The sequence below is a fragment of the Somniosus microcephalus genome, chromosome 11 (genome assembly GCF_052327205.1).
Source record: "Somniosus microcephalus isolate GS21.2 chromosome 11, FLI_Smic_1.0, whole genome shotgun sequence".
Taxonomy (NCBI): Eukaryota; Metazoa; Chordata; class Chondrichthyes; order Squaliformes; family Somniosidae; genus Somniosus; species Somniosus microcephalus.
The window spans coordinates 144,496,561-144,516,451 of record NC_140997.1 but is presented as its reverse complement, the minus strand read 5'-3'; the positions used below and the strand labels follow the sequence as shown (position 1 = coordinate 144,516,451).

Below are 19,891 nucleotides of genomic sequence, written 5' to 3'. Positions count from 1 at the left end.
CTGCTCGACCGATACACTGCTATTCCCTTGGGGCAGAACCTCAGCATCCAGAGCAATCTGCTCGAGCACAGATTGCTGGCCTGCTGCGGCACCGTGAGATCTCCGGTGGACTGTGTGGGACCCAGCGAAAATGGCAGCAGGCATCGCTTGTGTGGCATCAATCTGAGACTGCATGAGAGCAGTCTGAGATTGGATGCCAAAAACCACTGACTCCATTACAGCACTAAGCCGTTGCGTTGCTTCGACCTGTGCTGCAATAGCTGCTGCCACCTCACCCAAGACACACGGCACGAGGTCTGGGTTCCCACGGTCTCTCTGCGAGTCGACCAGCCTTTGCAAACTGCCAAGGATGGGCTCGATGGTGTGCACAGAGCTGAGTGCAATGCTGGAGGTGGACTCCTCCACGCTCCTCGTCAGTTCATCCATGCTCTTGGGCACCCTTGCCATTGCACCCATGAGCTCAGTGGCATGCCCATCGTGTATGTGGTCATCGCCTCCACATCAAGGTCCTCATCTGAGTCCTGTGCAGCAGAACTGGCGTTCGAACTCACCCTCTAGGGAGATGGCCCCCGAGCTTCTCTTTGCCCGTGGCTTTGCTGCAGCCCACTGGGTCCCGGGGCTTCACTCACATCAGACCCATGTACTAGGCTCCCCTCCAGTGACCGCGTCGCCCCATTATCGGACCTAGCGCCTTCAGGAGACACAGGCAGTGAGGCTCTGGCTTGTTCTTCCTCCTCCTCTCCCGAGTCACTGCCACTGGGAGGCTGAGGGACAGGTTGGTCATGTGGTGGCTGATTATCTGAAAGTATAAAGGCACAAGGGTGGGGTCAAGGTCAGGGGAGGAGGGCAGGAAGGGAGCAAGGAATGGAGACAGTATACTTCGATGGAAAGTGGGAAAGGCTTGTGGCATGAGGGGGAAGTGGTATGAGAGAGGAGGGAGAGGTGATGAACATGCCGTTGTTGTCCCCAAGGGGGTCAACGTCTCCGACAGCCACAGCGCCCATGACCTGGGTGGCAATGATGCGGCCCATTCGCTCCTCCAGGTCTGTAAGGGGGTGCAGGTCCACCTCACCTCCTCCCGTTCATACCTGCTCCCTCTTGTTGTGAGCAAGCTTGGCCTGCAAGAAAAAGGAAAGCATGTGAGTGAGTGTGCAGCTGTGTTTGGCAAAAGTGCCTACCATAGTTGAATGGCTGTTAATGTATGCAAGGTGTGAGAGGTGCATGTCACTTTTAGTAGGTGGGTGAGTGTTGGGGATGTGATGGTTTATACAGTGTGTGCACAGAGTGAGGTTGAGATGGTGGCATGTAGAGGTTTTTGAAGCATCTACTCACCCTGACCACCCGAGTGAGGTCATTGAATTTATCCGGCACTGGGTGGGAGTTCTGTGGACCACACTTCTGGCCGACACATGCTGGGCAACCTCCCTCCACATCTTCCTGAAGTCCTGTGGAAATGGCCTCCTGCCAGTGTCCGGGAAGAGCACTGCCCGTCGGTGTTCCACAGCCATGACCAAAGCCTCCAAGGCATGGTCGCTGAACCGGCGAGCTCTCTCTCTGGGCCTCTGATCAGCCATCAGTTGCTTGAATGAAGGCTTGCAGCTTCTTGCAGGCCCAGTTCACAAGCAGCAATGATCAGAGTGAGGCTGTGCAGCATGATTGAACCTCCCCTTTAAGAACTGGAAGGCGGCAGTCTGTTTGAGGACCCTCTAATTGACAGCGCCGGAACTTGATTAGCGCTCTGAAGGTATCGCCCCACTCTGCGACGTTAGCGCCCTAAGAGATGTGTGTAGTGCTTGATTTAGCACTCCACTTCCCACTTGGGGCGCTAAAACTCAGTTTCACGTTCGCCAGCGCTAATTAGCGTCGGTAGCGCCCAGGCGATGTTAGCGCCCCAAAATGGTCGATACCGAATTTTTTCCCCTCAGTGTTATATGAAAGGGAGGAAGTGTGTTGAAAGTTAAATAGAGTAACTGCTATATAGAAGTCTGCAAGTTGCCCACTTTGTTGCAAAAGTAAACTAACTTTTCAGAGTTCACTGTAGATTGTGTCACTAGTTGGTACAACCTGTAAATCTGCCTCATCTGGATCAGCCCAGCTTCCCTACCAATCTGAATCATTTTTATTTTGTAGTGGCATTTTTTGTAAGGGAAGATGATTAGTAAAAAAAAGGGTTAGATACAGAGTAAAGCTCCCTTGATGCCATCCCATCAGGCAATGCCCAGGCCAAGATACAGCATTGGTTAAATATAGGATGGAGCTCCATCTACACTGCCACATCAAGCAGGCCTAGACCAAGGTACAGTACAGGTTAGATACAGAGTAAAGCTTCCACATTGCATGAGATTAAATTTTGTGGAGAGACAGGAAGACTACAGCATCGTGTATGTAGAAGAACATTCGAAGTTCTGTGCTAGTTGACCTTTGAAAGCTCTATCTGTGCAGCTCTCATCAAGTTTTGTTTTCACCTGTAAAATTGTATGTTTCTCACTTCTGGCCTGTTGTAATATTTATGAAATATGCTCATTGCCTTTCTTTTGTGATCCATATCCAGCACATTAAACTGAGGTTAATAATACTCTTTTGGGGAGCTATTCAGAGAAACATGTCCAGTATCTGCAATCTCATTTGATACCCATATAAAGCAATGTAAGATCATTCACAGTCCTCCTCAATGCTTACCTTGGTCCTTTTCTTCAAATTGAACAGCGCCTTTGCACATCTTTCCACATACGGATGACACGACCTGACTGCCCCCTCGACTGCTGGTCCCTGTATAATTCATGGGTTGCCCTTGACTCGGATACTTTGTAATTTCTTCACATTTTTATTTCATTGTTCTTGAGGTTTGGATGATACTGGTAAAGCCACATCATTTGTTGCCCTTTGAGAAGGTGGTGATGGGCCTTCTTCTTTAACCGCTGCAGTCCTTATGGCGATGGTGCTCCCATAATAGTGGGGAATTCCAGGATTTGGGCAATGAGCCAATGGCAGTGCATGACCAAGTCAGGACAGTGCGCAACTTGGAGGGGAAGCTTGGAGGTGATGGTGTTCCCACGACATTGCTGCTCTATCCTTCTCGGTGGTAGAGGTCACAGGGGTGGGAGGTATCAGATCCCAGAGGGACCCGGGTTCCAAATGATTCAGGTTGACCCGTATTGGGGACAGTGATTTAACTTCATTCAGCACAAGCAAGACTTATTACATTACAGTATCGAGCAGCAGTTTACAGAGTATAATTGAGACTTATGTTACCACTTATACTCTGGGTAGAAGACACAACTGTGAGTAAGCTGCACCCTGTGTCTCTTGTCTCTCATTTCTCCTTGTCTCCCGGGCATCTCCTTGATTTTTCCTGAAATCTTCTACTGTGTCTCTGAAATCTTCTACTCCTGAAATCTTCTGCACTTTGTGGCTGTTAAGACCCTCTTCTTATACCCTTACTCGCAGTCAAAACCTATGGAGTCCTCCTGAACCAATCACTGGCTGACTCCCAAACCCAAAATCCAATCATAAAGATGTCACGTTGGTAGCACCCTGGCCTACGCAGGTTCTAGTTTTATGACACTCTTACATCATCTGTTTTTGACCATCAAGATTCATATCTGGGGTAGTTATGGCAATACAAAAGGAATATGTCTCCATAGGTTGAGATACAGCCCCTGCTGTTGGCCTTTGTTTTTATAATTCACTGCAGATGTTATAACATTCCAGCACAGTGGTAACTGCAGCTAACCTTGGTTCCCAGGCTAACTTTGGTTGTAGTGGTTGAAGGTCAGTGTCCTAGGCCCAACCATCTTCAGCTGCTTCATCAATAACCTTCCCTCCAACATAAGGTCAGAAATGGGGATGTTCACTGATGATTGCACAGTGTTCAGTGCCATTCACAACTCCTCAGATAATGAAGCAGTCCATGCCCGCATGCAACAAGACCTGGACGACGTTCAGGCTTGGGCGGATAAGTGGCAGGTAACATTCGTGCCACACAAGTGTCAGGTAATGACTATCTCCAACAAGCGAGAGTCTAACTACCTCCCCTTGACATTCAATGGTATTACCATCACCAAATCCCCACCATCAACATCCTGGGGGTCACCATTGAGGAGAAACTTAACTGGACCAGCCACATAAATACTGTGGCAACAAGAGCAGGTCAGAGACTAGGTACAGTATTCTGTGGTGAGTGTCTCACCTCCTGACTCCCCAAAGCCTTTCCACCATCTACAAGGCACAAGTAAGAAGTGTGATGGAATACTCTCCACTTGCCTGGATGAGTGCAGCTCCAACAACACTCAAGAAGCTCGACACCATCCAGGACAAAGCAGCCTGCTTGATTGGCACCCCATCCACCACCTTAAACATTCATTCCCTCCACCACCGGTGCACCATGGCTGGAGTGTGTACCATCTACAAGATGCACTGCAGCAACTCGCCAAGGCTTCTTCAACAGCACCTCCCAAACCCGCGACCTCTTCCACCTAGAAGGACAATGGCAGCAGGCGCATGGGAACACCACCACCTCCAAGTTCCCCTCCAAGTCACACCATCCTGACTTAGAAATATATTGCCGATCCTTCATTGTCGCTGGGTCAAAATCCTGGAACTCCCTCCCTAACAGCACTGTGGGAGTACCTTCATCACACGGACTGCAGCAGTTCAAGAAGGCGGCTCACCACCACCTTCTCGAGGGCAATTAGAGATGGGCAATAAATGCTGGCCTTGCCAGCGACGCCCACATCCCATAAACTAATAAAAAAAACTGTACTCTATGTCTTATCCTTTCTGTTGGCCAATATCCAACTTTCACCTACAGCCTCACTATTCGACTATAGCAATTCTCTTTCTCACCACAGGTTGTTTGGTTACAGCTTACTCACAGACTTTTAAGAGTAAGAAAAAGGGTTACAGGTTATACATAATTACATAATTCAGGTTACCATTGCATACTGTAATGATTATAGACTTTTATATTTATTTCTTACACACAATTATAAATCCATTACTGATGAATATAAGATTGTAAAGCAAGTATTCTAAAAACCAACGAATCCATGATAATCTTACAGTGGTGCTGTTGTAGTAACCTTGGGGAGTTGCTGCAATGCATCCTGTGGCTTGTACACATCAAACCCCATGCTAGGGACTTGAGCACATGATCTAGGCTGGCATTTGAGTGCAGCTACTGAGGGAGTGTCGTACTGTCGGAGGTGCCTTCTTTCGGATGAGACCCCATCTGCCTTCTCAAGTGGACGTAAAAGATCCCATGACATTATTTGAAGAAGAGCAGGGAATTTCTCTCCCGGTGTCCTGCCCAATATGAATCCTTTAACCAACACCCCAAAACAGATTATCTGGTCATTTACTTCATTGCTTTTTCTGGGATCTTGGTGTGTGTAAATTCACTGCTGCATTTCCTACATTACAACAGTGACTACACTTGAAAAGTACTTCATTGGCTGTGAAGTGGTTTGGGGCGTCCTGAGATCATGAAAGGCTCTATAGAAATGCAAGTTCTTTCTTTACAATAACCAGCAGAGCCTCATCACTGAAGCAGGTTTTTTCCAATCTCCTACTTTATCCAATGGATTCGCAAACTTGCGCCCTCTGCAGGCAGATTGGCCCACTGCGCCCCAATTATACTCGCTATGGGATGATTAACAACAACAACAATTTGCCTTTATACGACGCCTTTAAAGTAGTCCCAAGGTGCTTCACAGGAGCAATTATCCAACAACATTTGACACCAAGCTAAAGAAGGAGATATTAGGACAGGTGACCAGAAGCTAAGGAGAGTCTTAAAGGAGGAGAGAGAGGTGGAAATGTGAAGAGGGAATTCTAGAGCTTAGGGCCTAGACACGGTCGCCAATGGTGGGGTGAAGGAAGTGGGGAATGCAAAAGAGGCGCACATTCATGGATAAAGAATAACACATTTGGGTGAGTAACACCCGTGGAACCAAACTTGAACTGGGGTTAACGGCTTTAGGAAAGGAGGAAAGAAAAATGTTTCAAAGATCAGAATGAGATTTTTAAAAACTCTTAACATGGGCTGGTGTTCAATTCCACCTAACACACAGAATGATATGAGAAGTATTTATTTTCTCCCTTTTTAGCAGGTTTATAGCAGCTTTCCTCAGTTCTAAAAGCACCGTTGCTCCGATACTGCTGCAAACACCAGATAGAGGAAATCTGCACAAACGCACCTACCATGTCATTGCACATAATGGCCAGAAAAACTGTCGGCCCACAGAGTACGACTGGAGAGGGGGAAATATTAAAGAGAGTTCACTTGGATACAGAATGAAAGATCAGACGTTGGTTTTTCACTATTTGTTTAGGGAAACGCCTTGAAACAAGGGAGAAATAGTTAATTCCTTCTTCCTCTCCTTTCCTTTTCCTTCCACACCACCTTTTCCTCGCCATCAATACCTCTTGTTGCTCTTTCTCCTTCTCCTCCCTCCTGTTTCTCTTGCTCCTTCCCCTTCTTCCTTCCCCTTTGATTTCTCCATCTCATTCCTTCTTGTTTGCCCTCTGCATCCCTTCCTCTATCCCTCCTAGTTCTCCCCCTCCTCCTCCTCCCTCCCTCCTCTTCCTCCCTCCCTCCTATTTTTCCTCTCTCCTGTTCAAAAACAACTTGCATTTATATAGTGCCTTTAACATAGTAAAAGGTTCCCAAGGTGCTTCACAGGAGTTATCAGACAAAATTTGACACCGAGCCACATAACAGGATATTAGGGCAGATGACCAAAAGCTTGGTCAAAGAGATAGGTTTTAAGGTCTAAAGGAGAGAGAGGGAGAGGTTTCGGGAGGGAATTCCAGAGCTTAGGGCCTTGGCAGTTGAAGGCATGGTCGTCAATGGTGGAGCGATTAAAATCAGAGATGCTCAAGAGGCCAGAATTGGAGGAGCGCAGATATCTCGGAGGGCCGGAGGGCTGGAGGAGGTTACAGAGATAGGGAGGGGCGAGGCCATGGAGGGATTTGAAAACAAGGTTGACATTTTTAAAATCAAGTCATTGCTTAACAGGGAAACAACGTAGGTCAGCGAGCACAGGGGTGATGGTGAATTGGACTTGGTTAGGATTTAGGAAACGGGGCGGCAGAGTTTTGGATGAGCTCCAGTTTACCGAAGGTGGAAGATGGGAAGCCAGCCAGGAATTCCTCCTCTTGTTTCTCCCTCGCTCATATTGCTCCTTCCCTCTTGTTTCTCCCTCCTGTGCCTCTCTCCCTCCTGTTCCTTTCTTCTTCCTGTGTCTCCCTCCCTCCTGTCCTGTCCTGTCCCTCTTTCCCTCCACATCATTCCTCCCTTGCTGCTGCTTTCTCCCCTGGCAGAAATCAAGCGCCGAACCCTTCACTGGTCCGGGCTGGACTCGCTGTGGCTCGCAGCGCCGCCTGTCGGGGAAACGCCGCCCTGCTGCGTCGCCTCCCCGACCCGCTCCCGAAACTGCTATCAATATTTAGGAACTGGCAGCTCATTGGGTCAGTCCGTTGAAGCTGCTGCTTTTGATTCAATTATCAACAAACAAGAACAAAAAACCAGAACAAGAACAACCCCGGCCAACGAACGAAAAAAACACCCAGATAAACACGCACATCCGATGCGGGCGATCCCTGATGACAGACTTTTGGCAAATCGCAAACTCCCAAATCAACGGCTGTGAGGAGGCAGGCGACAGGTTCAAGACTCTGCGCTGTTCCTTCAAACACCAGGTCACTGCCAACAGGTAAGTCTTAAAATGTCTCCTTTTTTTATTTGTCAGGATATGATGCGTGGTTAATTACTTTGCTGAGATCTAAAGTTTTTTGATCGCTTGGAAGAATTGTTTTTCGACAATAATTACATTCGTTCTAGCCTGAAATCTACAGAACTGCCAATGAATTGTGTTAAAATGTAGTTTCAAATCGCTCGAACAATATGTGACATGATTTTAAAGACACAGAAAACGTGTCACTTTAAGTATTTAAGGGTGTGAGTTAAGTTTTCACATTTGCTTTGAATTAGTTATTTCGTTGTGTCCTTGTTGGAAAGGGCGGTGGAAGCAGATTCAATAGTAACTTTCAAAAGGGAATTGGGTAAATACTTAAAAAGGAAAAATGTGCAGGACTATGGGGGAAGAGCGGGGCAGTGGGACTAATTGGAGAGCTCTTTCACAGGCACCATGGGCTGAATGGTCTCCCTCTGTGCTGTATCATTCTGTGATTTACATAGTGTGTTATATCTTCCTCTAGCCTCTCAGGACACGCGTGTTGGATGAAACTGAGGAGGCGTTCGATGAAATCAGAGGTGTCCATTGCGTGAGTTCCCGCAACTTCTTGGTGCTGTGACACGATTACACTGGGGCGCTGAGACTGAGGAACCAGTTTGAAGAGCCGGTGAATTGGGACAACCTCCTCAGCAATTGGTCGCAAGTTAACATCGAGTCCACAAACTGGGCAGATTGATACAGACAAGAGAGAGAGAAGGGTGAAAAAGAGCGAACAAAACCCTTTACTTGGGAAATAGAAGTAAATTATGAAATAAAGTTAGGGGAGACATTGAAGGGGTCGGAAAAAAAGTATAAAGGACTAAAGTGTGAGAGAACGGGCGCCGAGTCACAGCTAAACCAACTGGGAGATGAACGGGATGGGTCCACACTGCAAACATATGGAACCCGGCTGGCAAAATCTCTCATCCAATGGTTCGGGCGGTCTGCTGGACAACGCTACCCTGCTTTGCAATGGGTCAACCGAGGCTTTGGTGAGGAATGAGGTTGTGGCTAAACTGGAGGTGGCCGTGCTGACCGTGATCCTGATCCTGGCGTTGACCGGCAACATCGGCGTCCTCCTGGCCATCCACTCCAACCGGCACAAGCCCTCCAGGATGTACTTCTTCGTCAAGCACCTCAGCATCGCGGACCTGGTGGTGGCGATCTTCCAGGTCCTGCCGCAGCTCATCTGGGACATTACCTTCAGGTTCTACGCGCCGGACTTCCTCTGCAGGACGGTCAAGTACCTGCAAGTGGTCGGCATGTTCGCCTCGACCTACCTGCTGATCGTCATGTCCATCGACCGTTGCATGACCATCTGCCAACCCTTGAAGTCTCTCCACCAGCGCTCCAACCGAGCCTATGTCATCTCCTCCTGGGTATTCAGTCTCCTGTTCAGCATCCCGCAAGTCTTCATTTTCTCCCTCAAACAAGTGGGCCCCGAGGCTTACGACTGCTGGGGAGACTTCATCCAGCCTTGGGGAGTCAAGGCGTACATCACCTGGGTCACCCTGTCCGTCTATGTAATCCCGGTCTTGATACTGATCGTTTGCTACTCGCTGATCAGTTTCAAGATCTGGCAGAACGTGAAACTGAAGACCCGGAGGGAGGTTAAAACTTCCAAAGGAGACGTGATGTTGTCCAGGGTCAGCAGCGTAAAAATCATCTCCCGGGCCAAAATCAGGACCGTCAAGATGACCTTTGTCATCGTGTTGGCTTATGTCGTCTGCTGGACGCCGTTTTTCATCGTGCAGATGTGGGAGGCGTGGGACCAGCAGGCTCCTCAAGAAAGTAAGTTCTCCTTTTAATGAAAGAGTTGATTTGAGTGTGAAGTGCACTGCCCCCAACTTACTTACTGTCCCAACTGCTAACAGCTTCACTCACTCTGGGGGCGAAAGGCAAAACAAAGACAGAGTTATTACATTTCAACTGCTTGTGAATAAGATAATTATTAAATAGGCCAGACACATCTATAGCCCTGATCGACTCTTAAAGGTACATTCGCGAATAACTTGAGAATCCTGGTTTATAAGGCTGTGTTACGTACTGACAGCGTGATGCTAGTTCTACCAATAGTCTGATATGAGCTATATTAATAGTCTTATATTCGTTATACTAATCGTCTTACGTTGATTATACCATATATTAATAGCAATATTAGATTGACAGTTTTGTATTAATTTTATTAAGTGGTATATTGATAGTCTTGTATTAGTTATTCTGACAGATGTATATTAGCTATCCTGACAGTTATATTATACTGATAGCCTGATAATTAGTTACATTATTCGAATATCTTTATATTAGTTATTATATTAATATATTGATAGTCGGATATAAATTATACCGACAGCATTATATTAGTTACATTATACTGGTAGTTTGATATTAGTTATGTATTATACTAATAACTTTATATTAGTTATTAATATACCAATAGTCTGATATTTCTTTTATACTGAAAGTCAATAGTTATATGCTGACTACTTTATCATATATATTACATATACTGACTGGTTACATACTGACTGCTTATCATATACGCTGATACTGTACATACTGACTGGTTATATACCAATGCCTTCTCTACACTGATTGAATATATACTGACTGTTTACTGTACATACTGACTGGTTACATACCAATGCCTTCTCTACACTGATTGAATATATACTGACTGTTTACTGTATATACTGACTGGTTATATACCAATGCCTTCTCTACACTGATTGAATATATACTGACTGTTTACTGTATATACTGACTGGTTATATACCAATGCCTTCTCTACACTGATTGAATATATACTGACTGTTTACTGTACACACTGACTGGTTATATACCAATGCCTTCTCTACACTGATTGAATATATACTGACTGTTTACTGTACACACTGACTGGTTATATACCAATGCCTTCTATACACTGATTGAATATATACTGACTGTTTACTGTATATACTGACTGGTTATATACCAATGCCTTCTCTACACTGATTGAATATATACTGACTGTTTATTGTATATACTGACTGGTTATATACCAATGCCTTCTCTACACTGATTGAATATATACTGACTGTTTACTGTACATACTGACTGGTTATATACCAATGCCTTCTCTACACTGATTGAATATATACTGACTGTTTACTGTACATACTGACTGGTTATATACCAATGCCTTCTCTACACTGATTGAATATATACTGACTGTTTACTGTACATACTGACTGGTTATATACCAATGCCTTCTCTACACTGATTGAATATATACTGACTGTTTACTGTACATACTGACTGGTTACATACCAATGCCTTCTCTACACAGATTGAATATATACTGACTGTTTACTGTATATACTGACTGGTTATATACCAATGCCTTCTATACACTGATTGAATATATACTGACTGTTTACTGTATATACTGACTGGTTACATAGCAATGCCTTCTCTACACTGATTGAATATATACTGACTGTTTACTGTATATACTGACTGGTTATATACCAATGCCTTCTCTACACTGATTGAATATATACTGACTGTTTACTGTACACACTGACTGGTTATATACCAATGCCTTCTATACACTGATTGAATATATACTGACTGTTTACTGTATATACTGACTGGTTATATACCAATGCCTTCTCTACACTGATTGAATATATACTGACTGTTTACTGTATATACTGACTGGTTATATACCAATGCCTTCTCTACACTGATTGAATATATACTGACTGTTTACTGTATATACTGACTGGTTATATACCAATGCCTTCTATACACTGATTGAATATATACTGACTGTTTACTGTACACACTGACTGGTTATATACCAATGCCTTCTCTACACTGATTGAATATATACTGACTGTTTACTGTACATACTGACTGGTTATATACCAATGCCTTCTATACACTGATTGAATATATACTGACTGTTTACTGTACACACTGACTGGTTATATACCAATGCCTTCTCTACACTGATTGAATATATACTGACTGTTTACTGTACATACTGACTGGTTATATACCAATGCCTTCTCTACACTGATTGAATATATACTGACTGTTTACTGTATATACTGACTGGTTATATACCAATGCCTTCTATACACTGATTGAATATATACTGACTGTTTACTGTACACACTGACTGGTTATATACCAATGCCTTCTCTACACTGATTGAATATATACTGACTGTTTACTGTACACACTGACTGGTTATATACCAATGCCTTCTCTACACTGATTGAATATATACTGACTGTTTACTGTACATACTGACTGGTTATATACCAATGCCTTCTATACACTGATTGAATATATACTGACTGTTTACTGTATATACTGACTGGTTATATACCAATGCCTTCTATACACTGATTGAATATATACTGACTGTTTACTGTACACACTGACTGGTTATATACCAATGCCTTCTATACACTGATTGAATATATACTGACTGTTTACTGTATGTACTGACTGGTTATATACCAATGCCTTCTATACACTGATTGAATATATACTGACTGTTTACTGTATATACTGACTGGTTATATACCAATGCCTTCTCTACACTGATTGAATATATACTGACTGTTTACTGTATATACTGACTGGTTATATACCAATGCCTTCTCTACACTGATTGAATATATACTGACTGTTTACTGTATATACTGACTGGTTATATACCAATGCCTTCTCTACACTGATTGAATATATACTGACTGTTTACTGTACATACTGACTGGTTATATACCAATGCCTTCTCTACACTGATTGAATATATACTGACTGTTTACTGTACGTACTGACTGGTTATATACCAATGCCTTCTATACACTGATTGAATATATACTGACTGTTTACTGTACATACTGACTGGTTATATACCAATGCCTTCTATACACTGATTGAATATATACTGACTGTTTACTGTACACACTGACTGGTTATATACCAATGCCTTCTCTACACTGATTGAATATATACTGACTGTTTACTGTACATACTGACTGGTTATATACCAATGCCTTCTCTACACTGATTGAATATATACTGACTGTTTACTGTATATACTGACTGGTTATATACCAATGCCTTCTCTACACTGATTGAATATATACTGACTGTTTACTGTATATATTGACTGGTTATATACCAATGCCTTCTCTACACTGATTGAATATATACTGACTGTTTACTGTACATACTGACTGGTTATATACCAATGCCTTCTCTACACTGATTGAATATATACTGACTGTTTACTGTACACACTGGTTATATACCAATGCCTTCTATACACTGATTGAATATATACTGACTGTTTACTGTATATACTGACTGGTTATATACCAATGCCTTCTATACACTGATTGAATATATACTGACTGTTTACTGTACATATTGACTGGTTATATACCAATGCCTTCTATACACTGATTGAATATATACTGACTGTTTACTGTCCGTACTGACTGGTTATATACCAATGCCTTCTCTACACTGATTGAATATATACTGACTGTTTACTGTACGTACTGACTGGTTATATACCAATGCCTTCTCTACACTGATTGAATATATACTGACTGTTTACTGTACATACTGACTGGTTATATACCAATGCCTTCTCTGCACTGATTGAATATATACTGACTGTTTACTGTACGTACTGACTGGTTATATACCAATGCCTTCTCTACACTGATTGAATATATACTGACTGTTTACTGTATATACTGACTGGTTCTATACCAATGCCTTCTCTACACTGATTGAATATATACTGACTGTTTACTGTATATACTGACTGGTTATATACCAATGCCTTCTCTACACTGATTGAATATATACTGACTGTTTACTGTACATACTCACTGGTTATATACCAATGCCTTCTCTACACTGATTGAATATATACTGACTGTTTACTGTACCCACTGACTGGTTATATACCAATGCCTTCTATACACTGATTGAATATATACTGACTGTTTACTGTACACACTGACTGGTTATATACCAATGCCTTCTCTACACTGATTGAATATATACTGACTGTTTACTGTACATACTGACTGGTTATATACCAATGCCTTCTCTACACTGATTGAATATATACTGACTGTTTACTGTATATACTGACTGGTTATATACCAATGCCTTCTCTACACTGATTGAATATATACTGACTGTTTACTGTATATATTGACTGGTTATATACCAATGCCTTCTCTACACTGATTGAATATATACTGACTGTTTACTGTACATACTGACTGGTTATATACCAATGCCTTCTCTACACTGATTGAATATATACTGACTGTTTACTGTACACACTGACTGGTTATATACCAATGCCTTCTATACACTGATTGAATATATACTGACTGTTTACTGTATATACTGACTGGTTATATACCAATGCCTTCTATACACTGATTGAATATATACTGACTGTTTACTGTACATATTGACTGGTTATATACCAATGCCTTCTATACACTGATTGAATATATACTGACTGTTTACTGTACGTACTGACTGGTTATATACCAATGCCTTCTCTACACTGATTGAATATATACTGACTGTTTACTGTACGTACTGACTGGTTATATACCAATGCCTTCTCTACACTGATTGAATATATACTGACTGTTTACTGTACATACTGACTGGTTATATACCAATGCCTTCTCTGCACTGATTGAATATATACTGACTGTTTACTGTACGTACTGACTGGTTATATACCAATGCCTTCTCTACACTGATTGAATATATACTGACTGTTTACTGTATATACTGACTGGTTCTATACCAATGCCTTCTCTACACTGATTGAATATATACTGACTGTTTACTGTATATACTGACTGGTTATATACCAATGCCTTCTATACACTGATTGAATATATACTGACTGTTTACTGTACACACTGACTGGTTATATACCAATGCCTTCTCTACACTGATTGAATATATACTGACTGTTTACTGAACACACTGACTGGTTATATACCAATGCCTTCTCTACACTGATTGAATATATACTGACTGTTTACTGTACATACTGACTGGTTATATACCAATGCCTTCTATACACTGATTGAATATATACTGACTGTTTACTGTATATACTGACTGGTTATATACCAATGCCTTCTATACACTGATTGAATATATACTGACTGTTTACTGTACACACTGACTGGTTATATACCAATGCCTTCTCTACACTGATTGAATATATACTGACTGTTTACTGTATATACTGACTGGTTATATACCAATGCCTTCTCTACACTGATTGAATATATACTGACTGTTTACTGTATATACTGACTGGTTATATACCAATGCCTTCTCTACACTGATTGAATATATACTGACTGTTTACTGTACATACTGACTGGTTATATACCAATGCCTTCTCTACACTGATTGAATATATACTGACTGTTTACTGTACGTACTGACTGGTTATATACCAATGCCTTCTATACACTGATTGAATATATACTGACTGTTTACTGTATATACTGACTGGTTATATACCAATGCCTTCTCTACACTGATTGAATATATACTGACTGTTTACTGTACATACTGACTGGTTATATACCAATGCCTTCTCTACACTGATTGAATATATACTGACTGTTTACTGTATATACTGACTGGTTATATACCAATGCCTTCTCTACACTGATTGAATATATACTGACTTTACTGTACATACTGACTGGTTATATACCAATGCCTTCTCTACACTGATTGAATATATACTGACTGTTTACTGTACACACTGACTGGTTATATACCAATGCCTTCTCTACACTGATTGAATATATACTGACTGTTTACTGTATATACTGACTGGTTATATACCAATGCCTTCTCTACACTGATTGAATATATACTGACTGTTTACTGTACATACTGACTGGTTATATACCAATGCCTTCTCTACACTGATTGAATATATACTGACTGTTTACTGTACGTACTGACTGGTTATATACCAATGCCTTCTATACACTGATTGAATATATACTGACTGTTTACTGTACATACTGACTGGTTATATACCAATGCCTTCTCTACACTGATTGAATATATACTGACTGTTTACTGTACACACTGACTGGTTATATACCAATGCCTTCTCTACACTGATGGAATATATACTGACTGTTTACTGTACATACTGACTGGTTATATACCAATGCCTTCTCTACACTGATTGAATATATACTGACTGTTTACTGTATATACTGACTGGTTTCTACCAATGCCTTCTCTACACTGATTGAATATATACTGACTGTTTACTTTACATACTGACTGGTTATATACCAATGCCTTCTATACACTGATTGAATATATACTGACTGTTTACTGTACATACTGACTGGTTATATACCAATGCCTTCTCTACACTGATTGAATATATACTGACTGTTTACTGTATATACTGACTGGTTACATACCAATGCCTTCTCTACACTGATTGAATATATACTGACTGTTTACTTTACATACTGACTGGTTATATACCAATGCCTTCTATACACTGATTGAATATATACTGATTGTTTACTGTATATACTGACTGGTTACATACCAATGCCTTCTCTACACTGATTCAATATATACTGACTGTTTACTGTATATACTGACTGGTTATATACCAATGCCTTCTCTACACTGATTGAATATATACTGACTGTTTACTTTACATACTGACTGGTTATATACCAATGCCTTCTCTACACTGATTGAATATATACTGACTGTTTACTGTATATACTGACTGGTTATATACCCATGCCTTCTCTGCACTGATTGAATATATACTGACTGTTTACTGTACACACTGACTGGTTATATACCAATGCCTTCTATACACTGATTGAATATATACTGACTGTTTACTGTACGTACTGACTGGTTATATACCAATGCCTTCTATACACTGATTGAATATATACTGACTGTTTACTGTACATACTGACTGGTTATATACCAATGCCTTCTCTACACTGATTGAATATATACTGACTGTTTACTGTACATACTGACTGGTTATATACCAATGCCTTCTCTACACTGATTGAATATATACTGACTGTTTACTGTACACACTGACTGGTTATATACCAATGCCTTCTCTACACTGATTGAATATATACTGACTGTTTACTGTACATACTGACTGGTTATATACCAATGCCTTCTCTACACTGATTGAATATATACTGACTGTTTACTGTACACACTGACTGGTTATATACCAATGCCTTCTATACACTGATTGAATATATACTGACTGTTTACTGTACATATTGACTGGTTATATACCAATGCCTTCTACACACTGATTGAATATATACTGACTGTTTACTGTACGTACTGACTGGTTATATACCAATGCCTTCTCTACACTGATTGAATATATACTGACTGTTTACTGTACGTACTGACTGGTTATATACCAATGCCTTCTCTACACTGATTGAATATATACTGACTGTTTACTGTACATACTGACTGGTTATATACCAATGCCTTCTCTGCACTGATTGAATATATACTGACTGTTTACTGTACGTACTGACTGGTTATATACCAATGCCTTCTCTACACTGATTGAATATATACTGACTGTTTACTGTATATACTGACTGGTTCTATACCAATGCCTTCTCTACACTGATTGAATATATACTGACTGTTTACTGTATATACTGACTGGTTATATACCAATGCCTTCTCTACACTGATTGAATATATACTGACTGTTTACTGTACATACTCACTGGTTATATACCAATGCCTTCTCTACACTGATTGAATATATACTGACTGTTTACTGTACACACTGACTGGTTATAGACCAATGCCTTCTATACACTGATTGAATATATACTGACTGTTTACTGTATATACTGACTGGTTATATACCAATGCCTTCTCTACACTGATTGAATATATACTGACTGTTTACTGTACATACTGACTGGTTATATACCAATGCCTTCTCTACACTGATTGAATATATACTGACTGTTTACTGTATATACTGACTGGTTACATACCAGTGCTTTCTCTACACTGATTGAATATATACTGACTGTTTACTGTATATACTGACTGGTTATATACCAATGCCTTCTCTACACTGATTGAATATATACTGACTGTTTACTTTACATACTGACTGGTTATATACCAATGCCTTCTATACACTGATTGAATATATACTGATTGTTTACTGTATATACTGACTGGTTACATACCAATGCCTTCTCTACACTGATTGAATATATACTGACTGTTTACTGTATATACTGACTGGTTATATACCAATGCCTTCTCTACACTGATTGAATATATACTGACTGTTTACTTTACATACTGACTGGTTATATACCAATGCCTTCTCTACACTGATTGAATATATACTGACTGTTTACTGTATATACTGACTGGTTATATACCCATGCCTTCTCTGCACTGATTGAATATATACTGACTGTTTACTGTACACACTGACTGGTTATATACCAATGCCTTCTATACACTGATTGAATATATACTGACTGTTTACTGTACGTACTGACTGGTTATATACCAATGCCTTCTATACACTGATTGAATATATACTGACTGTTTACTGTACATACTGACTGGTTATATACCAATGCCTTCTATACACTGATTGAATATATACTGACTGTTTACTGTACACACTGACTGGTTATATACCAATGCCTTCTCTACACTGATTGAATATATACTGACTGTTTACTGTACATACTGACTGGTTATATACCAATGCCTTCTCTACACTGATTGAATATATACTGACTGTTTACTGTATATACTGACTGGTTATATACCAATGCCTTCTCTACACTGATTGAATATATACTGACTGTTTACTGTATATATTGACTGGTTATATACCAATGCCTTCTCTACACTGATTGAATATATACTGACTGTTTACTGTACATACTGACTGGTTATATACCAATGCCTTCTCTACACTGATTGAATATATACTGACTGTTTACTGTACACACTGACTGGTTATATACCAATGCCTTCTATACACTGATTGAATATATACTGACTGTTTACTGTATATACTGACTGGTTATATACCAATGCCTTCTATACACTGATTGAATATATACTGACTGTTTACTGTACATATTGACTGGTTATATACCAATGCCTTCTATACACTGATTGAATATATACTGACTGTTTACTGTACGTACTGACTGGTTATATACCAATGCCTTCTCTACACTGATTGAATATATACTGACTGTTTACTGTACGTACTGACTGGTTATATACCAATGCCTTCTCTACACTGATTGAATATATACTGACTGTTTACTGTACATACTGACTGGTTATATACCAATGCCTTCTCTGCACTGATTGAATATATACTGACTGTTTACTGTACGTACTGACTGGTTATATACCAATGCCTTCTCTACACTGATTGAATATATACTGACTGTTTACTGTATATACTGACTGGTTCTATACCAATGCCTTCTCTACACTGATTGAATATATACTGACTGTTTACTGTATATACTGACTGGTTATATACCAATGCCTTCTCTACACTGATTGAATATATACTGACTGTTTACTGTACATACTGACTGGTTATATACCAATGCCTTCTATACACTGATTGAATATATACTGACTGTTTACTGTACACACTGACTGGTTATATACCAATGCCTTCTCTACACTGATTGAATATATACTGACTGTTTACTGTACATACTGACTGGTTATATACCAATGCCTTCTCTACACTGATTGAATATATACTGACTGTTTACTGTATATACTGACTGGTTATATACCAATGCCTTCTCTACACTGATTGAATATATACTGACTGTTTACTGTATATATTGACTGGTTATATACCAATGCCTTCTCTACACTGATTGAATATATACTGACTGTTTACTGTACATACTGACTGGTTATATACCAATGCCTTCTCTACACTGATTGAATATATACTGACTGTTTACTGTACACACTGACTGGTTATATACCAATGC

The 19,891-nt window shown here is 40.7% G+C and overlaps 1 protein-coding gene across 1 annotated transcript in view; it reads left to right on the top strand.

Annotated features, from left to right (window-relative positions):
* The first annotated feature begins 8,229 nt into the window (after window positions 1–8,229).
* Window positions 8,230–19,891, top strand: part of LOC147110931 (mesotocin receptor-like) — a 102,487-nt gene continuing 90,825 nt past the window's right edge. Inside the window, exon 1 of the mRNA XM_085999980.1 lies at window positions 8,230–9,527. Within this exon, the coding sequence (XP_085856106.1) occupies window positions 8,606–9,527 (922 nt within the window). The 5' untranslated portion in view covers window positions 8,230–8,605. The remainder of the gene's footprint in view (window positions 9,528–19,891) is intronic.